This window comes from Hydractinia symbiolongicarpus, chromosome 6 (genome assembly GCF_029227915.1).
Source record: "Hydractinia symbiolongicarpus strain clone_291-10 chromosome 6, HSymV2.1, whole genome shotgun sequence".
NCBI classification, from domain to species: domain Eukaryota; kingdom Metazoa; phylum Cnidaria; class Hydrozoa; order Anthoathecata; family Hydractiniidae; genus Hydractinia; species Hydractinia symbiolongicarpus.
In genome coordinates this window covers 32,749,001-32,766,539 of record NC_079880.1, presented here as the reverse complement: position 1 = coordinate 32,766,539, position 17,539 = coordinate 32,749,001, and the positions used below count along the sequence as shown (strand labels likewise).

The window sequence follows — 17,539 nt, the reverse complement described above, 5'->3', positions numbered from 1 at the left end:
CTATTCGGATAGGCAATAATATTGATAGAAAATTTCTCGAAATTTCAATTTTCGTTAGGTCAGTCTGTAAACACGTCCTCGCGGGCGAGATAGTAAAAAGAAAAAAAAAGTAAAAATAGTTACCAAGATGAGATTCGAACACACGACTACTCCCGTGTCGGTGCTCAGAGAGGCAAAAATTTCCATTCTTGTAGGACACATTTGCGTTTTAATACAAGCTCACGAGCTTGTAATGAGCATAACATAGATGCTTGAAAACTGTTAATTTGTATGAGCTTGTTTGAGCCTGTATATTTATCATATAATTAAATATAACTCATACATCATATATATAATTTAAGCATCATTATGTTATTCATGTATCATTTATGTCATCATGTATTATATATGTTATCATATAATCGCAAATATGAGTCGTTGAGCAACCATATGGGAGGGGCGTGGTTTGTATTCAAGTAAACGTACTTTAATCCCCAAACTATATAAACTATATGAAAATTCTGTTCCAATTTTTAGATTGCTTTCTCACATCTTTTGGAAAATTTTAAAGAATGTTGGTGGGATTCGATTATACTTGATGTTGTTATATGCAATGGTTTGGGTATTCATTTCGGTTTGTACCTCTGTAAAAAATTGGAAATGAGGGAATATCGTTGGGAAAGTATAAAGTAGGTTGTTCTCTTTTTTCTTGACCTGTAAGAAAAAATGCAAGCTAAACAGAAGTAGAACCTACTAATGTTTATTAAATTCAATAAGAAAAATAAAAACTTTATAAACAAGGGATGTAATAATGATTGTTACCCGTCTGGATTTTGTAAGCAGGCAATACAAGTTTTCAGGTATTCTGATTGGCTAAATGCTCTTGACAACGGGGCTATATGGAGCAGTATTTCTCGTCGTCAAGAAAAATGGTAGCTTAAAATATAAACAAGCACGAGAAAACAAATTTGAAAAAGAACTGAAAATAATTTTATATCTAATTTCTACAATACATTAACTGATAAAACATTTTTTTACCCTGAGTGTTAATGAAAGTAGTAAATTGTATTATTACAGTATAAAAGCACTAAACAAAAATTTTCTTTTTTATTTAACTAAGACAGTTAACAAATAAAGTAATACCTGATTACCCTGTGCTTTACCTAAAATATTGCCCGTAGTCATTGCAGTGACCTCCCAAGCTCAGTGGGCACTTAGACCTCAGGCGATATTTTGCGGTACAGCCGGGGGGAATCGGTTATTATTGCATTAAGGTAGCAGTAGTGGAGTTATCAGGTATTGCTTAATTATCCTGCAACATTAAGAACTACCATAAGAGTTGTTTTATCCACAAATAATTTTCTGTTTTGTACACCACAAATGATTGATTAAGTTGATTGTCGGGTTTTAGAGATATTCAGGGAGCTTCCAAGAAAATTAGAAGAGCTGTGTTACAGTTTACGCCTGTGAGGTATGTAAGCAGTTCTTATTAAGTTTGTTGTTAATTCGTTAAGGTACGAAATTTTAATCAGTCCATCTTTGTACTCTCTGATTGACCAATTCAGTTGAGCAGGGATAAAACACAGATGAAACTTGATTAACTTTACATCTGCTAATATGTGCCATTTAGATAACTATTTCAGTGAATCATTAGTGCCAGTGTTTACAGGATCGGCATCTCAGCACTGTTTAATTAGCTTCATACAATAAACTGAATATACCTAGAAAAGCTGCTAATAATGCATATAATTATACCATTACATTAACTTTTCGAACACGATCTGAATAATTTCGGCCAAATTTAATGCTTCAACAAATTTAATTTTATGATGGAATAATAAGAAAACACAAATATTTATCAGGAGTCTATCTCCATCATAACTCTAAAATAACAAAAAGGGTAAAAGGTGCTTAGTCTGAATCTAAAAATGGATCTGTTCGAGCTTGTGATCAATTGCTTTCAATATTCCAGCTTTATCAAATCCCTTGATTATCAGCTGCTGGAAATTTCTCAAATTATTAATAATTCATTGAGCATGAACTAGTTTTACCACAATAAGGTTGGTACACACATTATTTAAAAAAAAAAACACCATTAAGCAAATTTTGGATTTTTAGGGCAATTAAAAAGTTCAGACATTAAAAAAATCAGACAATTATATCTCTGGACAAACATTCTGAAAATAAATCTGCACATGCGCAATATTTAATTTACCATACTACGTAATTTTCTCTTATTCGCCAGCATTTATCAGCCCATCAGATTTCGAAATACAATTGCAAGACAAGGTTTAGAATTTCATAATGAAAACAAAGTTAAGGAGAAAGAAAAGTTTAACTTTTTTTGTGCAATATTTAATATAAACATTGAATATCTTATTATTGAGTATAATTATCGAGTATAGTAAATAAAAAAAGTGCTGAAATATGCTGAAATGTGTAAAGTAACGAAATAAAAATAAATATCTTGTTATGTACAGTTTAATTTTTCGCGCTGGTGTGAACTGCATTCAAACGACAGTGACGAATGACTGTGAACATTCTTTAAAAAAAGCCTTTCAAATAAATAAATTATGCATAAGATCCATACAAAATAGCTGAGTATGTAGATATGTATTATGTGAGAAATCTGTCAGGTCATTCCATATAGCATCATGATTTCTTATGTAAACTAAAGTAAAGTATAAACTGTTTAGCTGGACAGAAGTACGATGGTTCGACCCGAAATGCATAAAGATGAGATATACGTCACTATGTTTGCTATGTATCATCTGGCAGGTGTGTATTTTGTACAAGTTGCAAACGTGCCCATAAATCGCAATGTCTACCATATTTAATCTCTAACACCGGTTTGTGATAATAACTGCAAAAAATTTTGCACTGCAACGTCACAGCAAGAAATGCTAGAAACACATCGTTTGTTAGAAGAGTAGTAATGAGCTTGAAAAAAACGTAGTATAATGTTTTGCTAAATATTTTGTTTGATATCCAAGCCAATCTTTTTATGAAACTCTTCTGTTTATTTTAATCTTATACATATTTCAGTCTGAAAAATCGTCTTGCTGATTAACTTCATGCTAAATAGTGAGTTTCTATCTCCGGCCTCAAATAAGTGCCTTTTACAGTTTAGAAATTTAATGAGTTCCAGGGCGCTAATTAGAGTAAAGACAATTTGTTGTTTAGATTTCAGAGTTGAACACGTTCTTCTTGAAGCATGTGTTTGTTCTTCCCACTGGTCATTATCTCAATGTTGGACGTGTTGTTCTAATCAGTTTAGTTGTTATGCCTACCCTCAGGTAAGGTAACCAGCATTTCATCATTTCCAAAAAAAAATCTATATTATAATAACCACGGTACTGTCAGCGCCCATTAATATTCATGTTCCAATTCGAATTTTCTAACCGGCAAGCGTTCTTATTTCTGCACTCTCCCAAGGGACTTTACTTCTGCCAAGTAATCAAAAACCTCATACTTTTCAAATGGCTAAGCCCATTTCGACGTTTAGTTTTGACTGAAAGCGTCAACGAGCAGAATACGCAACCACATAGATTGATTTTGCGCAGTTAATCAGTTTTATTTTTACGAATTTTTATAGTTTAGTTGTATCTTTTTCAATTTCTTTCACTTCTAAATTTTAAATATATTTATTTTGATGTTTAAGCTACATAGCCGTAGGGACCAATAGGTACTTTCATTTGATCATAACTATGCATACAAATTATTTCTGAGAATGTCCCCAGACAACACTGCAGGATTTTTTTTTCTTTTTGATTGTTTATTATCTCCCTTCAAGCGGAAGATGACTCTGGAAGTGCAGGACAATATTACAGATGATTTTTGAACAATTGCTGTTTTGTTTTAAATTTCGTTTGCTTGTCTATTTCCTCTGTTTCTCATTAAATTGTCTGTTACATTTTTTCCTCCAGCCTGAGGAGTTGCTAAGAAGTTGCTTAATTTTTGGGTCAAATAGACACTTCCCGAATAAAAACTTTAAGTAATCTTTTTCACATCGAAACGAGGCATCCCTTGGCTTAGAAAGTAAATAAAGAAGGCGAATTTAAGTGAGAGTGCATGTAAAACTGAATGTAACGAAGCTTATCCAGAAACGTCAAGACAAAGACCTGAAAGGGTAACTGTTGGTGGTTCAGGTATTTTTGCTCTGGATGTGGGAGTGCAACATACAATCAGTCCAAAAAGAAGTCATGGATTGGTTTTTTCGCATTTTCATCGGATGATTCCGTAGCACGTCAATGGGAAAGAGCTGTGTCAGACGAAAGGGAGTTGGTGATACATTTAAAATTACCAAAAAAACTGTGGTTTGCGAATTCCACTTCAAAATAACAGATATCAAAGTATCAGCTGGTGGAAAAGGTCGCAAATCTTTAGTAAAAGGTGCTATTACATTCATATTCAGAACCGTAGAAGAGCCAAAATCCAAACGTAAGCCACCACTTGAACGCTTATGTGTTAATAATATTAAATATGAGTGCGATGCAGTATATATGATCAACCTGAAGATGAGCTTTTATTATATGATCAACCTGCTGTACGGGAAGACATAAGAACAACAAGGTTACTATTTTTAAATGCACTTGTTGCGCCCCTTTTCCTCTTACCCAGAGTCTGTGCGTGAGAATGGTGCATTGAGTTTGTAACAAACTTAGGTTGTTTTTCGTGAAAGATACGGCACTTAGACCATTTACAAACGCTAAGTTAGAACGAGTTTTTAGCCGCATGAACAGAATCAAAATGGATTCGCGGAATAGATTAGCGCAGGAACGGCTCGAAAAACAACTGCGAGTTGGCGAGGAAAGTGTTAATATAACAACTTCAATCCAGATTGTTGTATTCAAATTTGGTATGCAGAAAAAGTTCCAAGATTAAATGGTGCAAAACGCCGTAAATATTCCTCTAAGAGAAGAAATATTACAGACGGAGCAAGCAATAACACAGTGATGGACATTGCTGCTGTCACTTTGTCGGAGCTGGAAAGTAAAAAAGATGATGATAGTGAACTTTTATAAAAAAAATTTTAAGTTGAAAGTTTTCTATAATAAAAAGGCAATTATTTGATTTGGTTCACTTTCCTCAAAATTTAGTTCCTCACAATTTATTGCTGCTTCTCTTATTATTATATTTTTCGTTGAAACATAGGAGCTGGGAAAGAAGTTATTCGTAACTCGTCCACCGTAGAAAAGTGAGCATACGCGATAAGAACTAAAAACAAATATAAAATGTCCAGACACCGTGATCGCTGAGCAATATGTGTGTGCTGATTGCAGGTACAGGAACTTTTTTCTATAAATCCATTGCTGGTAAGAAGAAAACTGGAAAATAAACTATAAAATCATACAAATATGTCACACCATTACAGTGTTTAAATATGCTGGAAAGTTTCCCTCATCCTGCCACCATGGGACCGCACTCGGCAAACACTGAACTGGTACAAATATAACATGTGCAAAGCATTTCTGACATCATAATTGGAATCCTGAAAGAATAGCTATTCATGTTTATGACATGGCTCAAGAATGGATTTATTTTGTCACATGTTAGTTGGTTAATGGACATACCAAATTCAACAATCTCTCACCACATATCATGGATAAATTATTTGTATTTCACTTTGGGTTCCATACCAATATAGCATTCTAAAGAACAAATTCTTGATACAATGCCAGAAAGTTTCAAGGCTACTTATCGTGATACAAGATGTATTTTGGATTGCATAGAATTTTTTGTCGAAGGCCTTCTTCTTTGATAAGTCAAAGCACTCATTGGTATTGCACCCCCTGGTGCAATAACATTCATAAGTCAACTTTATGATGGTTCGATTTCTGATAATGAAATAATCATGAGGTGTGGTATATTGAATCCTGCACTTTGGGGAAGTGATGACTCAGTAATGGCTGATAGAGGATTTACCTTAGAAGAACTTAGACGGTTGAATGTTAAATTGAACATTCCATTTTTGCTTGGTGGCAGAATCAACTTACGAAGGCTGAGGTAAAGGAAAGCCAATCTATTGCTTCGGTTCTTATACATGTTGAGCGTGCCATTAGACGTGTGAAAAAATTTAAAGTTTTTCTAAATGAAGTGCCATTAGCCTTACATGACTCAATCAACCAATTATGGACAGTATCGTGTTTATTGTGTAACTTCCTACCACCTCTTGTGCAAAAAAAAAAATATAAAACATAATACATTAACAAATACTGCAGATGTATGTACTGCGACAATATTTATATATCCATTGAGTTATATGATCAACATCATTCAGCTACTGTTTTTGATTTTTTTTTTTTTTTTTTTAATATCTGTGCCAACATGTGTTCCTTCTAAAAGTTGTTCAATTTCGATATGAGGTCCACAAAGTAGGATTCATCAAATTGTGTTCGCACAATGATAAGACCTTTGAATTGGAATACTACGAAGTCACAATATTGTAAGTGTGATAAGCCCATGGCAAGTTGAATCATCATTCATCGTTTTCCACGCTAGCATGGGTTGGACGGGGTATATTAATGACCCTCTTCCAATCTGATTAGACTGTGTTAGATCTAAACTCAACTTCCTCTGTATCAAGTCTGTCCTTATAACCTCCTGCCAAGTCTTTCTCGGTCTGCCTCTGGGCTTTGCCCCAGGAACTATCAAGTCTCTACACTTTCTTACCCAATTATCCTCCTCCATTCTTTCCAAGTGCCCCAGCCAATTCAATCTTCTTATCTGGATAACATCTTTAATTCTACGGAGACTTAGCCTGCTTCTTAGCTCATCTGAACTCTTTCTGTCTCTCAGACTGGCATTACACATCCACCTAACCATTCTCATATCATTCCTTTCTAAACGGTCAAGATCTTCCTGCTTCACTGCCCATGTCTCACTACCGTACAACATAACAATTCTTACACAGGCCTCATACAACCTACCTTTTACCTCAATTGACAGGACTCTGCTAGTCAACAAAGGAAGTAACTCTCTGAACTTTTTCCAAGCAGAACCTATCCTGCAAGTAACACTTCTTCCAACACCCCCTTCACTGCCCAACATATCACCAAGTAACAGAAGTTCTCAACTATCTCTAACGAGCCACTGTTGTACATCATTGAAGCTAGAAATATTTCATTCTCTATAATCTCACCTTTGCAACGCTCACATACAAACTGAATGTCAGCTCTTAACCTTCCACCAATACTACTGCACTTCTTATGTACCCAATGCTTGCAAATCTGACAAAAAATTGAGGTACTACCAACCCCTTTTCCTGCAAACTCCACAAGGCCACTTTTCAACTACAAGGTCACACTTGGCTGCAATGCTACTAATCATGACTTTAGACTTTGCTGTGTTCACCCTTAGCCCTTTCTCTTCTAGTCCTTTCTTCCACTTCTCACACTTTTCAACTAATTCTTCCATCGACTCTGCTATGAGAACCAAATCATCTGCATACAATAACTCCCATGTACAACCTGTTCTGAACTCCATCAACAGCGCTTCTAAGACTAGAACAAACAACAAAGGACTAAGTACAGAACCCTGATGTACACCAACATTTACACTAAATTCATCACTAAGTGAATCGTTAATCCTGACACGACTTCTAGCATTGCTGTACATAGACTGTACCATTGTAACTAGCCACTCATCCACACCTAATTTTCTCATAGCCCACCAAATAACTTTACGTGCCACTCTATCAAAAGCTTTCTCTAAATCTACAAAGGCAAAATAGAGATTCTTTCTCTTTCCTAAATACTTTCCCTGAAGCTGTCTGAGTAGAAATGTTGCATCTGTAGTGCCACGCCCTGGAACAAAACCAAATTGCATCTTATCTATATCAATCCTTTCTCTAAGTAACTTATCAATCACTCTTTCAATAACTTTCATTACTTGATCAACCAACTTCAAACCTCTATAGTGAATTTGTGTATAATATCCGATGGGGTAATTTTTTTGCAGATTTATAGTTCCATTTTCATCCTTCTGTACATAAAATTGTTTTATTCTCAAAAATATTCTTTGGTGTGTCATTGTCAGAGGCAATTAATTTCGATTAATCCAGGCTCGCTGCTGTAATCGTTATCACAAATAACACCATCTCCACTTGCAGCCAGAGAAGTGATGACTGAATGACAATGCCTGTTTCTGGCATAGATACATTTCTTTAAACAATCAAAATAATTATCCCTATCCAAAGGTTCATGTTGTATACCATGCTGTATAGCATCTTTGGTTGATTTTGAAGTAACCTTTTCTTTTTTTAAAAATGCAGAGACCAATGTTTCAAAGTTTTTTTCCCTGATTTTAATTTTGTGTGCTACACTTAAGTTATCTGTTCTCCCCGAGTTTGAACCAGTCCTGGCATTCACTTGGTGATACTGTTAACTTCTCATTTTTGATATAATATATAAATATATATATATATATATATATATATATATATATATATATATATATATATATATATATAGATATATATATATAGATATATATATATATATATATATATATATATAGATATATATAGATATATATAGATATATATAGATATATAGATATATATATATATATATATATATATATATATATATATATATATATATATATATATATATATATATATATATATATATATATATATAGATATATATATATATATATATATATAGATATATATATATATAGATATATATATATATATAGATATATATATATATATATATATAGATATATATATATATATAGATATATATATAGATATATATAGATATATATATAGATATATATAGATATATATAGATATATATAGATATATATAGATATATATAGATATATATAGATATATATAGATATATATATAGATATATATATAGATATACATATAGATATATATAGATATACATATAGATATATATAGATATACATATAGATATATATAGATATACATATAGATATATGTATAGATAAAATACACCAAAAAGACTTTCTACCGCAGACTTCTTTCATCGAAAAAGCCTAAAGAGGTTTGGAAACTAATCCACCGATTTCTCCATCCAAATAAAAACGTTATAAACATCCAACCCTCCGAACTAAACGCACATTACATATCTACGGCACCCAGAATCCTTGGATCGCAACCAACATCTAAAGAAGAAATTCAACTCCTTCTTCAAGACCTCGTTACTGAAGCTGACCAAGAATTCCAATTTCGTCCTGTCACATACGATCAAGTGCTCAGAGAAATTAAAAATCTTCGAAGCGACTGTTCCGCTGGCTACGACAACCTCCCTGTAGCACTCATCAAACCCATTGCTGACCACATCGCATCCCCACTTACTCACATCATCAACTCAGGGATAGCTGAAAACACCTTTCATCAGCTGTGGAAAATCGGCAAAGTAACACCAATTCCAAAAACAGAACAGTCCATTACTCCAGACCAATTCAGACCTGTCACTGTTTTACCGATCTTATCAAAGCTTTTCGAACGTTTAATGGCAAGACAGATCGTTGATTATATCGAACAGAACCATATATACCACCAAACGATGTCCGGTTTCCGCAAGCGTCACTCGACCGAAACACTCTTAATGAAGATTCGAGACGACATCGTTGGCGCGATGAACAAAGGCGAGGTCACGCTAGCAGCATTTCTGGACTATTCAAAAGCATTTGACACTGTAGATTACAAAACCCTGTTGATTAAATTACGAAGGATAGGCTTTTCCAACAATGCTGCTATGCTGATGATATCGTACCTCAGTGACCGCCGCCAATTCGTTCAGATAGACGACAAACAATCTGACTACGGAACAGTGTTATTTGGGGTACCTCAAGGTTCAATTCTTGGTCCTGTACTATTTAACCTTTATACGGTCGACCTACAAGATAACGTCGATGGTGGGACCACAAACCAATATGCAGACGATACAAGTATCTATGAACATTGTAAGACTATAAACATACAACCTACAATCAACAACTTGACTCAACGATTAGACCAGCTGAAGCAATGGTCGACCACAAATAATCTTGCGTTCAATAACAGAAAAACGAAAATCATGCTTTTGTCAACACCGACAATGGCAAAACTTCACGACCTCATGAACCCCAACCATTCAACATTCCATATCCACCACTCGGACCAACTGATCGAACGCGTTACCGTTTACAGACTTCTTGGCATCCAGTTCGATCAAAATCTAACCTGGGAAACCCATATCAATAAACTCTCTCAATCAGTTTATGCGAAACTATACGTTCTTCGCTATCTTCGTCGCACAGCAACATTTCGTTTGCGGAAGCAACTGGCAGAAGCCCTTCTAATTTCGAAAATTCACTATTGCTGTTCATTGTTTTGGAACCTGCCACTATTCCAGCTGAAAAAACTTGATAAACTATTGTGCAGAATTGCGTCTTTTGTAACGCTGAGATATTCCACGCTCGAGGATGTAATACAACTTGGTTGGCTACCAATCCAGCAACAAATACACTTTGAAATTTTAAAACTTGCCCACAAATCGATTCACCAGGATGAGTTTCCATCGTATTTGAAAGGTTTCAAGTTGAGAATTGCTGGACGTGGAACTCGTAATGTTGACGAAGTTATTTCTAAGTATGAAATCAATGTGTCGGAGAAATCGTTTCTTGGTAAGGCAAGTCGCCTTCTAAATGATCTTCCCAAAGCTATCAGGGAAGAACCTGATCACAAAAAATTTCGTACTTTTTTGAAAAAATATTTATTAGACCATGGTCTTGCGATTTTTATTATGCAACATACCTAGTTTTTTTTTTTTTTTTTTTTTTAAAAAAAAACGACAATTTCTCAATATCCTAACTTAACATCTACTGACCGATTGAGACCAATCCACGAGCAATACTTTATGCTTTGATTTATTCCTTCTGCTCCACTTAGTCTCAATTTTTGTTCATTTGCTCGATTGTTTTTATTTCTTAAGCCCGTCGATTAATAAATATATTTAATATATGTATATTTTTTTTATTATATATTTTGGTGTATAATTTTCATTTTCATATGTTCTGGTCTTAATTCTCCGTCAGAATCTATATATCGATGTCTTTCAATCCTTCGCCACTTTGAACTCTGCTAATCTTGTCTACAGTTTTACAGTGTCTTTTTTTTATAGAATAACTTATTTCTTTATTTAAATATTATTATTATTTTAATAGGACGAATAGCCATTGTAAAATATGGAAGTGCCTGAAAGACAGTTAATAAATAAATAAAAAAAAATGATTGCTTTATCTTTTGTCAGTTCGATTGTTTTGAAAAATGAATCTTCGCTTTCCAAACCAGTATAATTGTAGATGTGAGATCAATTTCTTTGTATAGAAGATCTGTTGAATTCGCATTCATAGTGTACATGCTGGCTCTTCAGGAACAGTGGACAGTTGCTTGAGAGAATAATTAGCCAATTCAAATAAAAGAGCCATTACATGATTACAGTAGCCACTTGCCCCAGCTGGGCTAGAGCACTTTGCATCTTAAACTAAACTGGTTCTTCTAATTAAAGAAACATTGATATTCCGTGTCAGCTTTTTCATGCTGGCGCTGCATTTTGCTTTAACTATGAGTCCCTTCTTGTGTATACTCAATATTTATTTGAACATGCGCATTGACTTTTTTTCACTACGGTCTGTTTACACGATGAATTATCGAGCGAAGTGAAATTTCACTTCTGTCTTTCAAGCAGAAGTAAAAATCAGGCCAAAGTGAAACTCACTTTGCCTTGTTCATGTAAACAGTAGCAGTGTTTTCATAGCGTATAGAAGTATTGAATTTTGACTTTGGGCGAAGTGAAACCTTCATGTAAACGCTGCCTAAGTCATGACTATATAACTATTACCGTTTAAATGATGGAATTTCTTCAAATGACAATTTTGACTGTGTACTTAAATCCATAAAAGTAAACAAAGAACGCCAGGCTGAGCGCTCACTTTTCCAGACCTTTGTTGCGAAATTTCACCCCCAAAAGTGAAGCTCAAAGTAAATAGTTGATCACTTAGGGTTTAAGACTATGGCTTTTAGAAGAATCTTAAATTTCGACCACGTCACCTTGGAGGAAATGTGCTCTTTACTTATCTATTTTTATGCAAATAATTTTTATTTTATTTCTAATCACTTTTTAGGCAGTTTTACTTATATGTAACAGACACTAGATGTAAAAGAATTGGTACCCAATGTTGGATGTTTGTGTAAGCTGTTATCAAGTTTGTCCTGGATAGTGTGCCAAACCGAGATTTAAGAGCCAATTTCTGTAAGATGGAGCAAGTGCTGATAGTAATTTTTTTCCTTTTCTTTTGAGATATTTAATATCATCTGAGACAAAAAAATTTTAAGGTTCAAATTTTGATAATAACAATTTACGGCCAATTTAGTATTATTCAAAATTAGGGGTCAGATGTAAATTGTTTCCTGCAATTTTTGTTAGCCTATAGGTGATAATATATGTCATACAAATTTCTTTTTAATTGTTGTTACTATGTGATCTGTATAATTGAATCCAAAGGAAAAGTTCATGTGGCCATTGTGGCGCCACAAGCAATATTTGAACATTTTTTTCTTTTTCCTGTTCTTTGGAGTGTATTGTACCTGGATTTATTTAGTTTTTCATTATTCCTAAGATAGTAGTACTTCATTTTTAGTTGTAAGGCTCTAATCTCACCAAAATTTTTTATTTATTTTGAGCATCCCATAGATTGCGGCGCCATTTTGGTCACGTAATTTTTTCCTTTAAATTCAATAGTACAGACCAAATACTTAAAGAAATTCAGCAATCTATAATAATAATAATAATAATAACTGATTTATTTCAAGCATATCCATAAATTACATGGTTATTCATCTTGAAATACGTAAGTATATACATGCAATAGCGTAAAGTAAAAAATCCTTGAAATCTATGTGACTATCAAGGCACATAACCTATAGACAAACTGATATGTGGAAATATATTACAACTGGATATCATAGGCGTAGAACAACGCTGGGAACGATGTTCTAAAATGAACTCTCTGTGGAACAATTCGTACTACTAAATTTTTGCAGCTTTGGATGCGCTGAAAATTTAATGTGTGGGAATATTTCTTTTCAAGGGCGCGAGAAAATTAGATCCTTCAAAACTAAAAAAAAATGGATTAATGAGAGTTAAAATTTAGCATCTCTTTTTACAGAATTAAGAAAATAAAGATTGCTAATAATCACAATATTGTCACTGTTGGTCGACGTAAATCCAAGATTGACGAAGCTTTTGAGTGCCAATAATCCATGCAAAATTATACTTTTATAAAATTAAAACCTTTATTCTAAAAAGTTGGAAAAACCGTAGAGAGTGTGCGAAAATTTCACGATTAAGGGAATGTGCGTCGTAAAGTACCCTCTTCCAACCGGAAGATAATACACGGAACTCAGATAATAATAGACTTTTGTGTTAACGACTTTGGAGAAGACCCCATGAAATTTCGTTTCAAGAAACAGAAGACCAACGGACCGGCTTGTACGTAAATTACCGGCACTAGTTATGAAAATTGATTTTTTGAAGCCACGGTATCTGCTGCAATGCATTTCGAAAACTGGCAAGAAATAATTAAAACAAAAACAAACAATCTACAGAGATGAATGTTTTTCAAACGAAAACAATTTTTTAACTTTATCAAGATTTTAAACAGTTTCAAATTTTGACAGAGACAACAACGTCATGTGAGGTTTCACTTTTTTCTTTTATCACACATATTGAAAGATTACATCACTTACTCCATTGGATGCGATCTAGAAAGAAAAAGAAAACATTGTCCTATATTGAAGTCTCTAAATACATTAAAATCCAGTGCCTTTGAGGGATGATATTTAAAGCTAAATTTCCAAACTAAAAAATATCTATCATTTTCCTGAACATAGACATAGCTGATACTTCTGTCACTATGTATTTTACCATAAACATGTATACAGTCATGTTGTCATTTATGTTGTTGCATGTGTACCAAGTAATATCAAATAATCGGTGCATAAAGTTTTATAAAATATTACAGATCTTTTTCGCCTGCTTGCTTTGATTCTAAGGATTTACTAATTATAAAGATTTTATAGAAATTTAAATAGTAGTTTTCAGTGGAAGCCAATTTTTCAGGATTTGGGAGGTATGCGACCTAAGAATTTGGCAGACAGTATTTAATAGATAAAAGCTGAGTGTGTATCATATTAATCACCTTTAGCCTAGGTTGCCTATACACGCAACTAGTTACATGAACACATATACACAGCATTAGAGCTGCAAGTAGCTAAATACAACTGTTTGGAAATCATGTAATTAATAATAATTGATCAGTAGTGATTTATATTTTATGTGATTATTATTATTTAGTAACCAAAGTAATTAGTTGATAAAGACTAATTACAAAATGTATAATACAGAGTAATTGAAGGGATATATAAGTATTTTTTGCTGCGCATAGTCCAAGAGCTCGTGACTTAATCGTTCAACCCATAAGTTACGGAAGGTTTGACCTGATGTATCAAGAGTGAATAACCAGAAATGCAAAAAAATGTTTGTAAGGTGCATTGTGTTTGGGGCGTTTGTCTCCCCGGGTCTCTGGAATTGTCCCAAATTGAGCGTGTTTTCATCCCATTGGATACATGCATCAAATCATGGTAAAAATATTCTTATAAACTAAGTATTCAAAATTTATAAAAACTTCCCAAAATATAAGGGGCAGAATGTAGGTCAGATCCCCCTCAAAGAGGCCTAAAAAGGCCCACAAAGTACCCCATAAGGTCCAAAATGTAAGATTGTGCAATGATGCTATGGGGAAGTTTTAAAATGTAAGAACTTATCAAAATTTCCAGTCTTAAAGCATGGTCAGACCTTCCCAACAAGTTTTACACTCTAAATCCCATAGAAACTGTGTAAATGTTACCTCACCAGGTATAAGGCACAAAAACTACCCAAGATAAATTATCAAAATTCAGATTTCAAATACAAAATAACATACTAAAATACTTGGGTCAAAGTGTAGGTAAGACCCCCTACAAAGAATTCAAAAAGGCCTTAAAAATACCTCATAAAGTACATTCACCAAAACTTGTAGGTAAGTTCTACTTGTATAAAAGGACTTGAACGAAGAAGAACTTACCACATATTGTGGTACTAAGTCTTAGTTAGACCCCCACAAAAATGAGAAAATATTCTCAATCATGCACACTTTATGAAAAAAAAATTCCAAGTTTATTAGGAGAAGATGCTACAGAACAGGTTAAGTGTTTTTATTCAGCATATTTTATACAAAACATGTTTTGAATTTTAATAGCTTATAACTAGATATTGTGATTTAGTAGAATAGCATGTGAGAAAGTGAAAGAAGAGAGATAATTTGAAGAGATAGCATAAACAGAAATGTGGCATATTATAAAAAAAAAATGGAAAAAAATAAAGCTTATATGGAAATTAATTTACAGCAACCTTGTAAACAGATTAATGCTAATGATTTAAACCTCTTTTTTTTGACTGCACATTTTATTTATAAGAACACTCTACTTGAAGAACCCTTTAAATGCTCCCAACTTTTTGAAGTTTAATCGAAGTCCAATAGATAAACAGTTGAAACAGTCTTATTTCAAAATTCTTGAAGAATGTTTTTTTTTTTTTGGTTCTTTGAAAAAGATGATAATATAATAAGATATGATAAGATGTAAATAATGAATTTTTTTTTGTTACACACGCAATAGCTATTACCAGGCTTTACTTCATGAAATTGGCAAAGAAAAGGGTTACGATTTAGAATCAACAACACAAAAGTTAGAGGATAAACTGTTAAATTTTAGTAAAAAAAATCAAAATAGCAAAAGCCTTGAAAGAAAAGAAAAATATTATTTTCAGTGCTTCAATTGGTATTGAAGAAGTAGTAAAGAAATAGCAATCCCCCCAAAAAAGCGCTGACACTAAACTTAAGTCATTAGCTTTTGAATTACGGGAGGCTGTTTTTAATGCTGAAAAAAGACAATTACCAGCACATTTATTAGTACAGGACATTAAAAAAAGTAGAGATTGATGTTCCAGAAGTCTATTAAAAATTTCTATCCTATGTTATTGGAGGACCAGATATTCAACGATCAAATTCACCTTCAATATTACGAAGAATTAAGTCTATCAGCCGAGATAGTGTCTTCGCTGTTACTTTTTGACGGCGAAAACCTACAAACATCTTACACTAGGCGTTGCTATGAAAAGTATTTTAGGAAGTAGAAAAATAATTGAAATATTAAATCGTCTAGGGCATTGTGCGAGGTATCATACAATCGAAGAGCTGGAGACCAAACTCACGTTTGAAGTAAACAAAGATGAAAATACTATGCCTTGTCGAATGAAAGACGATCCTAAATTGGTACTGGTGTGTGTAGCATTTGACAACTTCAACAGGTTTGTGGAAATTTGAGCACATTGAAAAAAGCACATTGCATGATACTGTAGGAATTCCTTATCAAATACAAAGAAAACATAATGCCTTCCATCAAGAAAAAGAGAAGAAGAACTTTTGAAGTTGTTGATTTAGAAATTGAGCCTTACAGGAAGAAACCAAAGATAAACAAAGCTACATTTCTAGTAAGAAACAATGAAAGAAGATCGTGTAACTCGTACAAACAATCTTGGTTTAAAGATGTTCTTTGGATGGTTTATCTACTTGTAAATGACACTAACAACATACTAATGTGGGTTGGTTGGAATGCTTCATTACATATTTGCAATGATGAAAATGTTCAAAAGATTTGGTATATTCGTCAACTTAAACAATCTCCCACATCAAATTCAGTGGTTCTTGAAACAACGAAGAAAGCGCAACGCGTAGCTGCAGAAGCAAATAAAGACAGCATTGCTGAAACTTACGAATCAATCTTCCAATGGCAAAAGATTCAGGTGGAAGAATCACTCAGATTCTGTAATGTGTTCATTGCCATTGGAGCTTTTCGTATTGAAATAGCATTTTTTCATGTAATTATAAATTTTATAGAAGAATCTACATATCTTAACGTAGAGCAACATTTTGGCTAAAGGTCTCGAACTGGGAAGAATTCCAAGAGATGTAAACGCCTTCATCAACTACTCAGTGTAGCCTTAAAGATACTACATTTCAAGTCGTAATGGCACGGCTGTCAAATATTGAAGAGGTTACCAGTAATATTCAATTAGAATTGAATGTTATGTAGCAAAATAAATTAAATAGTCAATATACACCTTCAACAGAGTTTGATACTGTCTTAAAGGGTACGAACAATACCTTGAAAAGACCAAGAAAGGTGCTTATGGAAAAACAGCACAATACTGGATCATTTATATCAACACGTTTCATCATTATTACGTGTTTAATAGAAGCATTCGAGTCGGTAATTTTGGACTATATATGCATTGTTTATCTAAAATTGGAGATATTTTCTTTGTTTTTAACCATCGAAATTACGCATGATGGCTCGTAAGGTATCACAATAACTTGCTGAGAGTAAAAGAAACACATCCAACTGTCTACGAAGAGTTCAGGAAAGTTGGTTTTC

The 17,539-nt window shown here is 33.5% G+C and overlaps 1 protein-coding gene across 2 annotated transcripts in view; it reads left to right on the top strand.

Moving 5' to 3' along the window:
- LOC130646915 (phosphatidylserine synthase-like) overlaps window positions 1-17,539 on the top strand; it is a 54,999-nt gene that overhangs the window by 31,469 nt on the left and 5,991 nt on the right. The window contains exons 6-10 of one of the 2 annotated variants that reach the window (XR_008982788.1): window positions 517-668; window positions 1,391-1,450; window positions 2,676-2,757; window positions 3,163-3,275; window positions 12,130-12,257. Coding sequence is in view for 1 of the 2 variants with exons in the window: in XM_057452577.1 (XP_057308560.1) it covers window positions 517-668; window positions 1,391-1,450; window positions 2,676-2,757; window positions 3,163-3,275; window positions 12,130-12,195 (473 nt within the window). In the remaining variant the exon portion in view is untranslated. The remainder of the gene's footprint in view (window positions 1-516; window positions 669-1,390; window positions 1,451-2,675; window positions 2,758-3,162; window positions 3,276-12,129; window positions 12,258-17,539) is intronic. The other variant, XM_057452577.1, reaches the window with a different exon arrangement.